The 18,982-nt window shown below is 37.0% G+C and overlaps 1 protein-coding gene across 9 annotated transcripts in view; it reads left to right on the top strand.

The window, feature by feature from the left end:
• Positions 1–18,982, top strand: part of fibcd1a (fibrinogen C domain containing 1a) — a 172,992-nt gene that overhangs the window by 104,514 nt on the left and 49,496 nt on the right. For all 9 annotated transcript variants that reach the window (XM_048209265.1, XM_048209264.1, XM_048209258.1 and 6 more), the window contains one exon: positions 15,397–15,493. In XM_048209265.1, the coding sequence (XP_048065222.1) occupies positions 15,397–15,493 (97 nt within the window). The remainder of the gene's footprint in view (positions 1–15,396; positions 15,494–18,982) is intronic.

Genomic DNA, 18,982 nt, shown 5'->3' with positions numbered 1-18,982 from the left:
GATGGGTACATGAAAAAATACTGTATAATTGGAGTGACCCTAATATGGGTTGACATTAAATCAAAACCCAAAAAATGAATATGTTCTCTCTCTCCTTTTCTCCCTTTTCACTTGAAGGACATTTTCCATTGCGTGTCTCAGAAGAGAATTCAGAAATCCGACTCAAACAACCGTGTCTTGCATTGCAGTAGAGTACATTTTTCACTGTGTTTCAGTTTGATCATTTATGTCTAAAAGAGACTGCAGCATGGGTCAAAACCTGACTTCTAGCAAAAGGTAGCTGAAAGCATTTCCTGAGTCTATTCTTCATTACGTACTGCAGGTTCTTTTCCAGAACACGATGCCTCAAAGTGAACATTCTCAGTCATGTGGCAACAACCCTGATCTCATGAGCAACAGTCAAGTCAAGTCATCTTCATTTATATAGCGCTTTTCAAAATACATATTGTTTCAAAGCAGCTTCACAGTGACAATAGGAAAATGATTATCGAGCTAAAGTTGGTTTTTGATTGAATCACTTCCGTTGTAAAAATTGTTAATTATTACTTTAGGGGCCGCTTAAATGACACCTTTTCTATTGAAAACCGAATACCTTTAATGCATTCTTGCTGTTCATTTACGTGTTTAGTCTATAGGTTTGTGTGTTTGACTGTGTATGTGCGCAGAAGCTTGGTCTTTTTTTAAAAAGTGATATTTGCCAAATTACTTGTCTGTTCCGCATAATACAGAAAAATTTGTTGTGTCCGTGGATCTATGTGAACTGGAACAGTTGGCACACGGTGTGAACTTGAAGATTGATAATAAACTTAGCAGCCAATCAGAAGTGAGTGTTGGGTCTTTAAGTACAGCTTGGCTCTGATCGGGTTAGAGGTGTTTTTATCGGCATTGACAGGATTACATGGCTGTAAATTGTGGAGGTAAGAAGCATGGTCCTTCACAGGTGGCATAGAACGTTTAAGAGCCTGCTCATTCCATGACATGAAGGGTAATCCAAACAGCTTAACTGATTGACCTTAAGCCACTGAGAGAGGATCAGGGTCACAAGCAATCTGTGGCACAGATTAGACACATATAAGTAAAGGTGCATTCACGCGGCCTCGTAATTCCTGTAGTTACGAGATTCTAGCTTGTAAAAAGTTTTCACGTCCTCGTAGAGCTCGTAATTACAGCTTGTAAGCTGGGAGTTTTCTGAAAGCTCCCAGATGTACCACGTGGCCGCTGTACCACCTGACTGCTGTAGATTCATAGGCGTTGATAGTGGTGCCATGGAAACGCATTATTCCCAGTCCAAGGACGTGAACAGCTCTGAATATTTATAGCTTGTTTTGTCTTGATTCACCATCAGGCCAGTTACTTAAACATAGCCATTATGTTAAAGGTGCTAAAGAGGATCTTTTCGTCGACTGAGAAACCAAATGACTGTTAGTGAGTTTTTGAAATGAGCGCATGCGTAAGAACAACCCCCCGCCTTCACAGCTCATTTCAAGGGAATGCCTCCCAAAACTCGTGCACGAGTATTGGAACACGAGTGTTTACCACCGGCATTCGCTGTGTCGTGTTAGTGGATTCATTATGTTGGACTCACCGCTGGTAACTCATAATCTGCAGTTGTTACTCCTGTCTCCTGACAAAAACATTGCATGCGGCGCCTGTAGAGTGTGGAAAGTTACTGGAGCGCGCAGCCGCGTTCGTCTCTCACAAGGAACGTCACGGCAGTGATTGACAAGCCAGAGGGTGTTGACAAGCCGTGGTGTTTACGCGATGATCGCGTAAACGATTGGCTGATGTTTTTAAGGCCCTACCTCGTGCACAGATGATGTATATTAATATTATTCCTTTCAGTGCACCTAATAAATAGTCTTTTATCAGTTAGGAAAGACAGTTTCAAGTAATATTGCAAAAACTTATAAAACAAAACATCCTCTTTAGCACCTTTAAGACTGCGTCTTATGAACTAGTATGACCAACTAGTTAGTTGGGGGTAATCAGTCTTACTTTTCAGTATCAAATTAGGTCAAATCTAAGTTTTTTTGTAACTGATGTAAAAAAAAAAGAAGTTATGAACAGTCTTACACACACAAAAAATTGACGACTAACTTTTATGCAGTTTATGCAACTGGCCCCAGTAATCATAATTCAAAAGTCATTATTTTCTCACCTTCATGTTGTTCCAAACCCATGTGCTATTTTATTTTATTTTATTTTATTTTATTTTATTTTATTTTATTTTATTTTATTTTATTTTATTTTATGTGATACAAAAGAAAAAAATCCGAAAAAAAACAAAATAAATATAAACAAATAAAAAATAAAAAATAAACAAATTAATTTCAGTCTGTACTTTACATGGTTATTCCACATTGAAAAAGAAAAAAAAAACACAAACAAACAAACGAAAAACTATTATTTCAGCATAAACAAAAATGGTAAAAAAATATTGGTAACATTTTAAAATACATATAATAAATACATATTTCCAATTACATTTTAGTTAGCTATATTTTCTTGTATAGTTTTTGAACATTTTATATTTTATTGGAAATTTATAATATTATTATATTTATATTATCCAAAATATTATCTAAAAGTACATTTTGGAATATTAATTTGCTTTTGAATGTTTAAACGCAATATATAAGTTCCTTAAACTGCAATATTTACAACATATATTCAGCATATATTTTTGTTATGTTTTGGCTAGAAAAGAGTATATATTTTTTGCTGTATAGTATAATATTTCTTCAGAAGACTTTAAATATTGCACTCTAGTCATATGAACTATTCCTATGGTATTTTGATTTTTTTTTTTTTTTTTTTTTGCTTGAATTTTATATAATAACATGCAGCACTTGGAATGACATACTGTAGGAGTGAGCAAATAAGGACAATTTTTGTTTTTACAAACCAATTCACAGCAGCTTCACAAACCGAAGCGAATATACAAAAAAGGATCAGTCTAAGTCTACACTAAAAAGTGCCAGAATACAGAAGAAGATTACAAGATTAACAGTCTTGAATAAATACTAGAGTATTTATTCAAAAGTAAGAACATTTATTGGTCTGAAATCCACCCCTTCAATTTGTTTAATCATGTCTTTTGTGACGCATGAAGAAATGCTACATTTTGTTGTCTTTTATTCTTCTTTTTTTTCCTTTCTTTTTTTTTAGGACTATGGGAGCCAGGCTGTGTATCTGCCTTGATAAAGAATAAAACAGTTGTTCAGTATGGATACTATGTGATCTATCTGAAAATGACAGTGCGGCTGGTTTCCATTCGTGGTGTTTTCTCTGTAATTTGGAGAGCTGGTGTTAGTGAGAAGCAGAGAAGGAAAGGGTCAGCACTCAGAGTGTGACCTGCACTCACACTTGACGTCATCTCAAATGACTTGGTGTCAGACTGTTGCAAGCCTTTTATAGAGAAGTGTCTCAAAGATGCTGTATGTTCAGTTGGCTTTTGGTTAGTGAAAAGTTTTTTTATTCATGGTAAATTCTAGTTATGCAGCAGACGTCATGCGCCATTTGAACTCTGCATGAGTCCAGAAAGAGGCGGAATCTGCTCCATAAACCGAAAAAAAAACTGGGATTTTTAGCATTCATCCTGTTATGCCTCTTTTATGAATTCAATCTCTTTATTTTAGTTGCACAAGTGAAACTAGATCATATGTTGTACTTTCAAATAGTGCAGTGACTGTTGAAATAAGCATACGGTGGCTCCATAAAACATTTGGATACTAAAGTCACACTGGCATATGCAAACAAATTATGCTAGATTTTTCTCAGAACTAGATTTATTTTCTGAACCATCTGATCATATGAAAGATTTTTCATTGTGTTTTAGTTTAGTTAAATTTCCTCATATATTTTGGCCATTTTAAAATATTTTTCTAAATACATTTATATTATCCAAAATATATTTTAAACAAAAAATATTTTGTGTTTACCCCAAAATGTATTTTAATATTAGAAATTTTATTTTCTTGCTTCTTGTAATATTATTTTGCATTTGAAGGTTTAAACTGATTATATTTTCAATTTTAAAAATATATTTATTCTTAAACTGCACTATATTTACACCATATTAAAGCAGCATCAGTAGAGCTGCATTCTTCATTGCGAGGGAAGTTTGTAGGTTAATGTGTCAAATGTGCCAATCAAAATGTGACTTTGTGAAACAGACTGTCCTTAACTAAAATGTTGCTATATTCGCCTAATATTAATTCTAGAAAGCCTATGCACTTGTGCAGTGCTAGAGCAGGTCACCTGCTGTGTTCGTTCAATGAATGACACTGATACCGCAAACATGCAACTAAGGACGTTAATCCTGGGTCTAAGAATTTAATAATTGTAAAGAAAAGCAATAAATTGTGTATCAAAATTTAGGCGGTGACATGACTAATCACTAATTTAAGGCTGCAACTAACACAGTGTCCTAACCAGACGCAACGCGACATCGTGACACACAATAAAATGTATCTTTTCCATGTTTATCTGAGTTTTTGTCCTATCCAGCCGCGACGGTGACACACGGCGATTCTATTTTAGAAATTCTATTCTATTTTAGTTTCTATTTCTCCGTGACGTCGCAGCTGGAACAGCAATACAAAGTATGGCAATGATAATATCAGGTACTGTTTGTGTGCTTTATTTAATGTTAAAAGTGTCTAATGTGAGTTTGAATATCATCTGTGTTCCCAGCTTTTTAGCTAATGAAAACAACACTGGCTAATTCACCTCAGATCTTGAAAATAAATAAATGGGCACGTTCAAACTGTCAACTCAGTGTGAACAAACAAGTGTATTCAATGATAAAGACTGGTTCAGTCACTCCATATGTACTTTAAATAATGTTTAAATGGTGTAATATTTATTAATTTTACTATGTACTTGCCCATTTCATTGTATCTGCTGTGCTTTTGCCGAGAGAGCCGCCCACACTCTTTTCTGATTGGCTGTGGTTATTGATTGATTTTCTCATTGTACTTCTCGTTGTCGCGTCACATCTAGTGTGGACAGTCAAATTGCTCGTTGCCGGAATCTTATCGCATCATGTGTAGTTAAGACACGGTGTAACGATTATTTTGATAATCGATTAATCTGTCGAATATTTTTGTTCGATTAATCGGGTGAAAAATCTAAAAATGATTATACAATAAACTATTTTTTTTTTAAATAAAAAATTTATTTAACCTATTCTTTTAAATACTGTTATCCCGCATTTTACCCAATGTTGCCCTCCAAAAATTGAATTGAAAATTCATGAATAACAAGAGTTCAGTACATGGAAATGACATACAGTGAGTCTCAAACACCATTGTTTCCTCCTTCTTATATAAATCTCATTTGTTTAAAAGGCCTCCGAAGAACAGGCAAATCTCAACATAACACTGACTGTTACGTAAGAGTCGGGATCATTAATATGTATGACCCCAATATTTGCATATGCCAGCTCATGTTCAAGGCATTACACAAGGGCAGCCAGTATTAACGTCTGGATCTGTGCACAGCTGAATCATCAGACTAGGTAAGCAAGCAAGGACAATAGCGAAAAATGGCAGATGGAGTGATAATAACTGACATGATCCATGATAACATGATATTTTTAGTGATATTTGTAAATTGTCTTTCTAAATGTTTCATTAGAATGTTGCTAATGTACTGTTAAATGTGATTAAAGTTACCATTGTTTCTTACTGTATTCACGGAGACAAGACTGTCGTTATTTTCATTTTTAAACACTTGCAGTCTGTATAATGCATAAACACAACTTCATTCTTTATAAATCTCTCCAACAGTGTAGCATTAGCCCGTTAGCCACGGAGCACTATCAAACTCATTCAGAATCAAATGTAAACATCCAAATAAATACTATACTTATGCGATTTAGACATGTTGCACGACGAACACTTTGTAAAGATCCATTTTGAGGGTTATATTAGCTGTGTGAACTTTGTTTTTGCACTTTTTAAGGCAAGCGCGAGCTCCGTGGGTGGGGAGCGTGAGCATTTAAAGGGGCCGCAGCCTAAATCGGCTCATATTTAATGATGCCCCAAAATAGGCAGTTAAAAAAATTAACTAAAAAAATGTTTTTGAGCTAAAACTTCACAGACACATTCAGGGGACACCTTAGACTTATATTACATCTTGTAAAAAAATGTTCAATGGCATCTTTAATATAAAGCCTATGAAAACAAATATAGTGAATGTTTCTATGTAGGTCCAAAAAGGGTTAAAACATTACATTCTATACCTAAAAACAACTGATTGTCTCCTATTTTAAAACAGAAATTAAAATGACTAAATTAAAAATGATAATAAATAAAAACAAAAGCACAAAATGTTAACTTGTACAAGGTATGAAGTACTCACTTTCACTTATCTGAATAGTGTTATATTACATTAAAGGGATATTCCAACAATAATGCCTTTACTGTTACTGCTCTCATTAATATGATTACTTCGTTTACTTATGGAATTTTAAAATATTTTAACAAAATGTGTATTTTAGTCAGAGATATTGCACTCCTTTTCTAATGCGCTCCGTCTGTTTGACGCTCATGCGCCCACCTGTGCTCGTTCATTGAAGTCAGTGAAGTTTAACAATACTCGCTTGTTGTCAGAATATGCAAAACGGAAATACTCGCAAGACTTTCTAATATTTACAGATCAGAATATAACCATAAATTGTAAGTTATGTGCTGAGGAAAACACGCCATTAAACAGCACACGCATCTGTCAAAGCACGACAGGGCAAGATGCGGTAAACATTTACGCTTTTGTTTGAAGCGCTTATAAATATAAAGCATTCTCATGTTTTGGATAACTTGGATCATGTTCTCGCTCTGTGTCCTAACCCATAGAAATGAGTTATTCACTGGCTGATGGTTACCGAGCGCAGGGCACAGATGTGATTAATCGTTAATCAAATTCGCTGTCGATTATTTCCATTATCGATAATAATCGATTTTTATCGATTAGTTGTTGCAGCCCTACACTAACTATTCAGCCGCTCTGATCAATTCTGTCATGAAATGTACCGCAACCAATTTGTTTTAGTTTCGGATCAATATAGGAGACAAGATTGCTGTTCTAAAAAGAGGACACATCTGTGGAGCTCCAAGCGAACTCAGTCACCATCTCTGTCCCTCCTCCAGTACAACCAGAGGTGTAGACGCCCGGTTGATTGACAGCCCTCGGAGAGACCATTGTCAGATCCTCCACCCCTTTGCCCTGTGTGTGGTCAGACTCTGTTTTCTGTCAGAGTGACAGGAGGAGGTCGTGTTTTTTGGCATTGAATGTCTTCTCTTGTTCCAGCCCAGCAGATTGTTACCAACGGTCTGTTGTGCAACTGCTGGCTGCGGGAGGGGTCTCAATGGGGAATATGAGCGAACAACATGATTTGATTTCAGTTATTTTTGCAGCAGGGTTGTTTTCTCTGCTCTCAGCAATATGAAACCAAACCTGCCAGTACCTAGCGACTCTCCGGTGAAAAACAGCCCACACTGCTGCAGCATTTATAGCCCACAAATGCTCCACTATAAGCTCGGAGAGGCTGTTTACCTAAAGGAGTGATATTATTCTTATATTTTGCAGCATGTGCGGTAAATAGATGGGATCAAAGCGTTTCATTTTAAATGCAGGTGTTATCTGCTCTTCAAATAAAAGGTCATCGATTTCTTTCTGTTTTTGCTGTCATTCGGTGGTTATTAAAGAACAAATTTGGCATATTTTTATGCATTTCATTTAAGCGGCTAAATTATACATGGCCCGTGTTGTAGCTGTGTTTTATTTTAAATGCTGCTTGTCATTGGCTGTGCTCTTGATCAAATATGGTGCCAAAGCGTTTGGTCAAAATGTCTTTTGATTGCATTGATGTCTGCTTTCTGAAGATGCTGATGAAATGGCTACATGTTTTACGGGGGAAATCAATTGCATTCAGATTTCTATATTTTTTTTAACATTTAGTCACAAATGTAAGTTGTCTCATAATAAAAAAAAATTAGGTTATATGTTTTTTAGTGATTTATTAATTTAAAATAAATAATTATTATTGCGATTATTAATTTACATTTATCATTTTTATTTTGCAATAGTTTTATATAATTTTATTATCAACCACAACTGATAAGATAAGAGTCTACTATTTCATGTCAGGTGTTTACTGGGGCAAGTTGTCACATGTGTTTTATGTGTTGTAATTTCAAATATCAGATATGTATCATGGATATTTTGCTGTTTTAATTTAGCCTGAAAGCCTATAATAGTCTATTTAATGGCAGGTTCTATTGTGGCAACTTACCCCATATACTGTGACAACATGCCCCGCTGTTAAATATACTGTATCTTTTTTTCCCCTTGACATTAATAACAGTGGAAATGTTCAGATATTTGTTTTTTTTTGTTTGTTTTTTTGGTGTAGCCAAGACTTTAATGTGCCTAAACGGAAACTGTCTTTTTTCAAAAACGGACCAATGAAAAATATTCATCAGCAAGAAAATTGTGACAACAAGCCCTGGTCTCCCCAATGTCTTATCTAGCTTGTGGTTATCCTGTGAACAATTGAATTAGTTCTCACCTCAAACCAACATAGCAAAACAATGAAAAATGAAGACGATTACAAAGGATATCTCCTGAGAAATTACAGAGGTCATTACCTGCACTCCAAAAGATAAATCAGTTAATATAGAACTGTTGTTAGACCAATAAACTCTCACTTCTTTTCGTTTTCTTTAGAATTAAACCTAGCCACCGGCTTCAAAACGGTGAAATAAATTCGTAATCTAATTCGCTCAAGGGAGCCAAAACTCTCCATCATTTCTGAATATTCAACACAATTTTCATTTTCCTTTTAATCTTTCACACACTCCCTCTTTTACATGGATTGAAAATGAAATACTTCAGTTAATGTGAGGGAGGTTCAGCCTTTGAGAACAATTATTAATTTTTACTAGCTCACTAGAGGTGTTTCAGAACTCCCCCGGGCCTCGCTGTGTGCCGTCTGCCGTAGTGCCGCAATTCAAAGCGTAGATAATTAAGAGATAACAAGACGATTCTTAAGGCTTCTTTTCCTTCTGAGCATATGACTCAAGTAAACTCTCTTAAGGAGGTAAGATTGCCCGGCTCATTTTCTCGCTGAATTGCACATACGGAGTCTTCTTTGGCAATTGTGAAACAGAAGAACATCTCGCCTCTTGTGGAACAAGGTCATCCGTCTGTGTTAGTCCGTCAGACAAAGTGCGAGACCGCTCGTGGCCCGATGCAGCGACCTGGAGCTGAGCCTCATCTGCGTCGAAGGACTCGCGTCTGCTGTTGTGTGCTCTGCTGGCATTGGAGATTCATTGTAACAGGAGAAATTGCTTTTGGGACACATCAGCTGGAGTGTGGCTCCAGAATTTGGAAATAATTATTATTACTGCCCTTGACTAGAGGTTTTTCAGGTCGACTAGTAGTCGTTCATTTTAAGCGATTAGTCGACAAATCGCACATTTATTAATAAACCATATAAATCATAATAATGAGCCTTTAATGGCTGCATAGCCTAATCAGAGCTCAAGCACACACAGCACACTGCCAGAAGTAATGATTAAGAATGCGTTTGGGGAAAACGGCAAGGAGACTGCTTTAACATTTTAATAATTAATTGATAAACTAGTGTTTTCTGTATTTTCGGCTGCAGTGATCATGTTGACAATGCTGACTCGTCGTCTCCGCAGTAGTGGAGGCACCTTTATGCACGTTTCATTCGGATTACGTAAAATATTTGTTTTCCATTTGAATTGGTTCATTTAAAAGTAGATGCTTTCTATATATTTTTCGTGTCTGTGAGGCAAGTTTACATGGAGTTTCGGTTCTCTTTTTTGGTGCACTCAAGTTCATAGAGAGAGCCGGCAGCTTTCAAAAAATTTTTTTTTTACAAAAGCACAACGTTTTGTTGTTTTTGTGAGTGCACACAAATAAAAGTAGACTCTTCACAGATTCAAAAGATGTATTACTCTTATCTGTATGACCAAATATGATAATACTTAAGTATTTTGCATAAGTGCAAGGCCATTTAAAGTTGCTACTACTTACATGTTTCTGATGATAAGCCATATTTGAGGTTGATGAATGCTTGAGCGTTTGGATGTTCTGCCTGACGATCTGTTCGTCACAGACTCTGTGATTTCGCCACTTCCTGTGAATTTTTTCTTCTTGCGACTAAGCGACTAATAAAATTTTGGTCAACTAAGACTCTTCTCGTCAACTAACAGTTAGTTGACTATTAGGGGGGCAGCCATGATCTATATATATATGTGTCAGCTGTTCAAAAAAGTTTTAACATCATGCGTGACCTTTCCAACATGATTACATAATGCATGGCGCATCGCAGAGCTAGTGCAAGACGAGCATTTGTGGTTAAAAAGTATATAAATTTTCAATTATATTTTTTAGAAAATGACCGATTGTTTCGCTAGACAAGACCCTTATTCCACGTCTGGGATCGTGTAGAACCTTTTGAAGCTGCACTGGAGCTGCAATTTGAACCTTCAACTCTTGGTAGCTGTTGAAGTTCACTATATGGAGAAAAATCCTGGAATGTTTTCCTCAAAACCTCAATTTCTTTTTGACTGAAGACAGAAAGACATAAACATTTTGGATGACATGGAGAAGAGTAAATTATCAGGAAATGTTCATTCCGAAGTGAATTGCAGCATCATGAATTGATTTGCATTTTATAGTTTTTACTATTTAAATGGTAGGTTTGATTGTGACAACTTACCCCATATAGTGCGACAGCCTGCCCTGATATGCCTTATGCAAAAATGAATGTGTAAAATTGACAGCCCTGATCTGTTTTTGTATATATTTAAATGTATAGAAAGTATTTAGTCAGCTGTTCCACTGTGCCGTGACACAGTGGCCCTAAAGCCATCAATCTCCCCCATCAGAAACCCTTCTCTGAACCCTGGGAATGGCCCGGGATGTGCCCACCTGAAATATGCAACTGATTTTCCAACACCTAAACGCTGCCTCGCTTGAAGTCTGCTCATGCTGCGCCGGTGGGAATATTCAAAGCAGGGTCTTATGAAATATTTATCGGAACATGAAAATTTCCCTGTATTTTAATTACCTGTTTTATACTCGAGGTACAATAAAGATTAAGTGAGCCCACTGCTGAAAGGTGACTCAGTGTTCATTTACAGAGATTATGGTGAATAATTAAAATCTTTTTGGTTTCTCTGTGGGTTGGAAGAAGAACCAATGAAAGGATTTATTCAGAGTCAAGCCACATCCATTAATTTTGAATGCAGCCCAAAGCACCTGCACAGAGTGTTGGCATGTTTTATTGAGAGAGCGCCTATGTTTTCCAAGATCACATGCCCAGGAGGTCCAACTCAAAGGTCTTTTCTTCAGAATCTATATGTTGTGTGTCATCGCACATAAAACCCCTTGGCTAAACATAAACTCCTCTAACGAGGAATAAACAACTTCAGTATATTCAGGCCTGAAACATACTCCTACGCAAGTACGTCAGTGCATGCGCTTCTAGCGGAACAAACTTGATTTTCACGTGTCATAGCATAGAGTCCGTTCAGAGGTCAGGGGGAATCGTCAATTCCGTGTTTATTTATTGCTGTCTTGTAATTTATAAAAAATTATAATATTTACAAAATTCTAAAAATCTGACACATTTATGAAATATTTGTTTAAAAATAATTGTAACGCAGTTAATAATTATAATCATAAAATTGTTGATGTATTTGTTCACAAAATGGAATAGTTAAAAGGCACCTTTTGTATTCTGCAGAAAATATTAAATATATATGCTCATACATATTTAAGGTGAGAGTGCTTAGAAAGCTACTAAAGACATGTTTAAAACAGTTCATGTGACTACAGTGGATCAACCTTAATATTATAAAGTGATGAGAATATTTTTTGTGCGCCAAAAAAATAAATAAAAAATAACAACTTTATTCAGCAATATCTAGTTTCAAAACACTGCTTCATGAAGCTTCGAAGCGTTACGAATCTTTTGTTTCGAATCTGTGGTTCGGAGCGCCAAAATCACTTGATTTCAGTAAACGAGGCTTCGTTACGTCATAAGTATTTCGAAATTTCAATAGTTCACGTGACTTTGGCAGTTTCATGCGTGCTCCGAACCACTGATTCAAAACAAAAGATTTGTAAAGCTTTGAAGTGAACTAACCTATTAGGTATTAATATGCAATATATAACAGCATTTTAGTCAGCTGTTCCATAAACAAATGCATTTTAAAACAAATGCACACACATACACTCAGACACACATATATATTTAATGACAATAAAATATTATATATTTAAAAATCATAAAATCTGTATAAAAATATATCAGATCGAGCCAAAAAAACTGTTAATGAATGATTGTAATATTTTTTTAATTGAGATTGGAAGGTGAATGTGGAATTGTTTACGTCTAAGGATTTATGAAATATTAATTAATTAAAAATAATTGTAAAATAGTTGATGATTATAATTATTAAATTTGAAAATCTATAAATATATCAGATTGAGGAAAAAAAAACAAATTTGCTGACACAAAGTAATTGATTGGGGAGGGGGGATCACCTTTTGTATTTTGCATATTTTTGTTTGGAACGACATGAGTGTGAGTAAATTGCGACTTAATTTTTGAGTGAACTATTTCTGGCAAGTAACATAAGAACTGATGTGTTTACATACCTGCCTAATATATGTTTCTGGCCTTATTTGAAACAAGCGCATCTCTGTCGTCTCATAAACAGGTAGATGATTGTAATATTTCTAATTGAGGTCCGTAGGTGGATTTCCTCGAGAGTGGAATCGTTCCTGTCTTGTTTAGGTGAGGATGTTCCTCTGGGAACGGTCCCTGGAGGCATGTGTGTTTTCGTCTTGGCAAGCCCTGGTGAGCATGTGTGGAGGGCGCTGTGCTTGGCTCATTTACATTGATGGCAAGACTTCTCCTTTACTGGCATTTTCAACAGCCATTGATCCTCTGCCTGCCTGATTAATCTTCTATAAAGGGATCAGGAGTCAATTAGTGTCTGAATTTCACTTTGAATTCCACGTGTGCGTCACCTCTCCCTTGAGGACCCCGACCCCTCTACACACGTCCTCTGTACCGCACTCCTGAAATATCCATCTCCAGTCAATTTACATGTTTCCCTTTCATTCTTCTCAGAGTAAAGAATACATCTGCATACCAAAGACAAAGGATCTACCAGCAAGAAAGAGACAGTGTGTTAGCTACCTAGAGACTGAAACACTAGGTTTCATTCTCTTTCTGTTTTTAAGTAGAAGTGAACAGAGGGTTGACATAAGATAACGACAAGATGCTGTACTGGCCTGTCTGGTAATGGTCACAATACTTTTATGTTCCAAAACCTAGTGAGCTGCCCACCTAGACGGCATTTTAAAGTCCCCCTGAATACTTCATACTTTTAGTATGAATATGTTAGCCTTAAGGTTATGAATAGGCTGTTGGGTTGCAAAACAATGACAAAATTCGCATTTAGGAGATATAAGCATTCAAAACATACAGTCTCTCACTTCCGCTAAAATGGATCATGGATTTTCATGACATCTCGTCGCACTTCAGCTTCTCGTCAGATCTAATGTCCAATCAGATGCTCTCTAGAATCTGAAGTGTCCCGCCCCCTCCTACACTATCAACAGACACTGAAGCTGCGGTTGAAATTGGTAATTTGTTCACACATTTACTAGTAGAGAATAGGGAACGATTCAGACAGTGTAAATATGCTTTCCATTGACGTGAATGCAGTCCGTTTTCGTGTCATGTGAACTGCCGTAGCGTGAGCTGCTCAGGACCAGAGACACGAGAGCACAGAGCGGATCATATCCGCGGACCAACACAGACCACAAAAGGTATCGGACCCATTTGAATTCTGCACATAATGCTGTATTTTAAAGTGATATAGAGGGCATTAGGAGGAGAAACAGTTAGAGATTAGTTGAGCTGTGGTATAAATGAAACGCTATAGGCTATTTTTAAAAAGGGGCGTGGCTGTTCGATATGTCCCGCTCTGTTTCAGTTGAAATTACATCAACACATTGAATAATGCTGCGCAGGCCTTTAAAAGGGTCCTTGATTATGATTTCACTTTTTTAACTTTAATTAGTGTGTAATGTTGCTGTTTGAGCACAAACAACATCTGCAAAGTTACGATGCTCAAAGTTCAGTGCCAAGGGAGATTTTTTTTTAAAAAGAATTCTCTGTTTAAGGACTACAACAAATGGCTGGTAGGGACTACAACAAGCTTCTTCCCGGGTTAGTGACATCACTAACCCTAAAATTTACATAAACCTTGCCCTGGAGGACACACAATAAAGGGGGTGAGGCCATGTTGGGCTGCTTTAGAGAAGAGGAAGAGTTGTTGTAGTAGATTGTTGTTGCCATGCCGCCATTTTACGTCGGACTGCTTCACAAATGAGGGTCAATTCAACACTGGATTTGCACAAAAGATTAACATGACGGCACATGCTGGTCGATGAGTTGAATCAACTCTACAGCAACTACATAAATTTATCCACTATCGGTTCAGAAACGTCCAGTTGCATTCTAAAAGTTGTAACTTCTTCCTGAGTCTCTCCATCAGTGTCCGACTCTGTATTGAACAATATAAGGCTGAACCCCGTTACTGACAATCGCTATTTTGGCTGCGTGAGATTCTCCAGCTTTGTTGATGTTGAGTAACCGAAGCGCAAGCTGTTAAAGCTCCGCCCTCTTTGGAAAGGGGGCCGGGAGCAGCAGCTCATTTGCATTTAAAGGGACACACACAAAAACGGTGTGTTTTTGCTCACACCCAAATAGGAGCAAATTTTACAAGCTATAACAAATGATCTGTGGGGTATTTTGAGCTGAAACTTCACAGACACATTCTGGGGACACCAGAGACTAATATTACATCTTGTGAGGAGGGGCATTATAGGTCCCCTTTAAGGCATCACACTGTAGGTACGTTCTTGTCAAAAAAGACTGTTCCAAAAGGTAGATTGGCCAAATTCTAAGACAGCATCACATACATCCTTTGTGAGGAAGGCAATCACAGAGTGTATTTTGACAAAATACACTCTCTCTCTTTCAGAGAGAAAGAATATCTATGATATTGTAATGATATATCATGCATCCCTCTTTTTAGTCCAGTGGGTCAGGGTTTACCTGGTTATCACTGTTGGTTGAAATTGTAACTACACCATTATGAAGGCAAAAGTAATCAGGAGAGGTTCCTGTTTGCATTAACGCTGTAGAAAATAATAATCATTCATTTTCCTGCTGTAGGGGGCTAATGCACGTATCACCTCGACATGGATTTACTATTGATAAAAAAAAAAGAGTTTATCTGTGCAACAGTGACATTTTAACTTGTGTTTTTATAGGTGATTCAACGCAGAGAAGATGGCTCTGTTAACTTTTTCCGTGACTGGGAAGCCTATCGTGAAGGATTTGGCAAGATAACAGGAGAGCATTGGCTTGGTAAGCCATCCATGTCGCTATCTGTAATACAATCTGTCTGGAAAAAAGCTTTAGTAATATTAGTGTCACAAAAAGATTTATAGAATGTTTCCAAACAGTTTTTCTCCTCATTCCTGAGTCGTTACACATTTTCAAAACAGTGTTTAGTTGTATGCAATCTCCATTACTGCATATTAAAATGCATTTTTCTATAATATATAGTCTATAATAAGTACTACTATATAATATTCATTATGCAAATAGATTGTTTCGCTCCACTGATTTGATTGGACAAACGACTTTCCAAAAGTGATGATGCCTGTATTCACTGCATGAACCTTCCTGTAAAAAGATTTGTAAATATCAAACTATTTTCTTTTGATGAGCAAAACTAACTAGATGAGTTTGCCATGTTGTGTCTAAATGTAAATTACTCTATATAACTTTTTGTTTATGGTTCCGTTGTGTAAAAGTGCACCCGCAACCGTGAATCACAGTTTCACAGTTTTTGGTTTTGAATGTCAGTAATATCTTTAAAAGCAAGCTGAGAAGTTATTCTACTTCTGTCATAACACACAAACACGCTTGTCATGATTGTCACTCTTTTATATGTGACTGTTTTTCTGACAACTGTAAGGAACAGGGGCACATTTGGTTATTGCCACAGTGAGCTGCCAACCTGGACAAAATGCCAAGCTGTGTGTCCAAAGCTGAGCGTAGCAGATGGCAGTGGGTGGACAGGGAGCAAGGCTTTATAAAGAGACTAAATGTAGTGAGGAAACTCCTCATAGCTTTTACTGATAAAGCAATCGAAATGTTGGTTCCCTCCCATACTGGTATTATAGATTAGTGCTGATTGGTTCAGCTCACTGTTTTTTTTAAAGGGATGATTCACCCAAAATAATTATTTACTCAACCTCATGTTGTTCCAAACCTGCATTTTGTGATTTTTTTTTTTTCATGGACAAATAAAATAAAATAAAACATCATAGAAGAAGTCCATGTCTTCTTATTTTTATGTCAGTACCTTACACAAAGCTATTGTATGGCTTTGAGCTTGAAAAGCAGCATACAGTTTTGAAACGACATGAAGCTGAGTGAATAATGACAGAATTTTAATTTTTTGGATGAACTATTCTTTTAAACCTGAGAGATGGAAGAAGGCAAACATTGTGGTTTGTTTATTTTCCATGACAGTTGGTTGCTCTCCAATATGTTTAACATGAAGAAGATAAATTGCATATTTCTTTATTTACTGCAAGGTTGCTCCTCTTTCGAGGAAAAAAAAAATAGAAATATTCTTTGTGATGACAGTGCTTATGGGTTGCGTCTTGTTTCTTTTTTCGCCTTTGCCTGACAAACATTTTAGGTCTAGACTTGTTCTTGGACTTGTTGTCTGTAATGTGCGCTCAGGGTCCTGTGTCTCAATCGGAGCTGATGAACTATGACAGGCCCGTAACGGAGTGTCATCTTGGAGAGATTGACAGCTTCACAGCGAGAGTAGGACAGCACTGGCTAGCAGCGTCTCTCACGCCCGCTGTGGCTGAGAATGACTTTTCCCATGGCCTGCTCCTTTTTCTTCACAGTGAGTAAGACCAGCCTAGAGCAATTCCACAGGCTGTTCAAAACAGGATATTGCTTCTGCCAGTGGTGGTCAGGGGTTCGGGTCCCTGTGGGCAAGCCCAGGATGGAACCGTACTCCCTGGAGTGACGAGGTTCAAGGCCCTGCCTCATGGTGAAGATGTGCATCTGTGCCAATAAGTCGAGCTGCTCCAGCCCACGCTCTTAATCAATAAGAGACATGAGGGAACTAGAGACAATTAACCTCCAGGGCTGGTGAAATGAGTTCCAGAAAACATCAACAACACAGACTCATCAGGAATGAGGTGACAGGGAAACCGGGGAGGGTATAGGACCCATAGTGAGAGACAATCTAGCCTCTCACCTCTAACAAATAGGATACGAAGCACAGTTCACAATAGCTCTGTTTGAATCCGTACTTGTGCGCCGTTCTGAACTGAATTGGGAATGTTGTGTAAATTCCAGTTCAGTTGCTTAATTTCAATTGAATATGATTGAATAAATAGTTTTTTAAGTATACTTAATTAATTAGCCTTTGTAGACTAGGGTGGACTAGGGTATAAGAACACATTTCCCAGAATGCATTAACAGTGATGACATTTTTGTAGACCAACCTGGAAGTTCACATCACCCTGGTTCCCTTGACAAATCCCAGTAGGATTTTTCCATTGGCTTTTGGAAGAAAATAAGCTATCCAACAAAAGGTCCGTTCCAGAGATGGTCTTATTATTGGGAGACAAGTGGCTCTACCGTTGGAGAAAGCGTAATGGCAAACTTGAATCACGCGTGCCTTGATAACCAATCACATTACAGCCGTGACATCATTGAAATTCCTTCAGGGTTGATACCATAGAAATGAATGAGAAGTGACGTAAACTGAATCATATCTGTTGCGCTTCTTTTATAAAATAGCATTTCATTGAATGTAAATCCTAAAAATAGATCAATTCAAAACTAATGTTTAAGAGCAAACATGTTGAAGATTAGCCAATGGGCTGTTGATCCATTAAATTATGTGCTGTTTTCCCACAAGAGTAGTTTATTCAGTGTAATGATGTTTCTCCTCCATTGACATTCATTCAAAAAACAGCCTCCGGCCTCCTTCCATGTGTACCGTAAAGAGTTATCAGGCGTTACGCTTTTTTGTTGTTGTTGCTAATCTTGCAGGGCTTGTCTTCAAGTGGCTTTGCCCGTTCACACCAAGGACGATAACTAAAATGATAACGATAAAGATACGGTTTTTAAAAAATTGCTCTAAATGTAAAAGAATAGTAGAGTCCAGACCACAACTATAACCAACAACACAAAGAAACGATCTCATTGGAGAATTTTTTTTCCAGCTGATGAACAATAATAGTTTGACAACCAATCAGAATCCATCTGATTTTAAAGAGCTTTAGCATTTAAAGTGGCAAGCAACAGAACTGCTTATAATAAACAGAACAATATAATTTGTTGGAGTGGATGCTAATATAGTTATCATTCAATATAGTTATAATTCAATTTCCAACTCAGTTTTCTGTGGGATATGGCTAAAATTCATACTCATAAATTGCAATTAATTTCAATAGAGACTGACGTTAGCATGTTGCTAAAAGTGAACAGTTTGGTTATAAAATTGGATTAAAGGCACAGTGTGTTTTTTCGCCGCTAGGGGTCGCTAAACTCTTCAAAACAATAACAAAGGCATAGATTGATGACGCAGTGAATGAGCGTGCAATCATGGAACTTGTCGTCATTCCGATGGATCTAATAATGTTTATGGATGAGTGAATGCATTCATGTTTTTTTTAACATGACTGTGGTATAAAGCAGGGCATGGCCAAGAATCACGGGCGCAATTGCTAATATCAGTGCCACACGCGAGTCCCAGGCGATATAAAGGAATGAATACATTTCATTCTACCGAACTGCTCGCAAGTGCTGAAA

Source organism: Megalobrama amblycephala, linkage group LG12 (assembly GCF_018812025.1).
Source record: "Megalobrama amblycephala isolate DHTTF-2021 linkage group LG12, ASM1881202v1, whole genome shotgun sequence".
Lineage (NCBI taxonomy): Eukaryota > Metazoa > Chordata > Actinopteri > Cypriniformes > Xenocyprididae > Megalobrama > Megalobrama amblycephala.
This window is presented reverse-complemented; position numbering and strand designations above follow the sequence as displayed.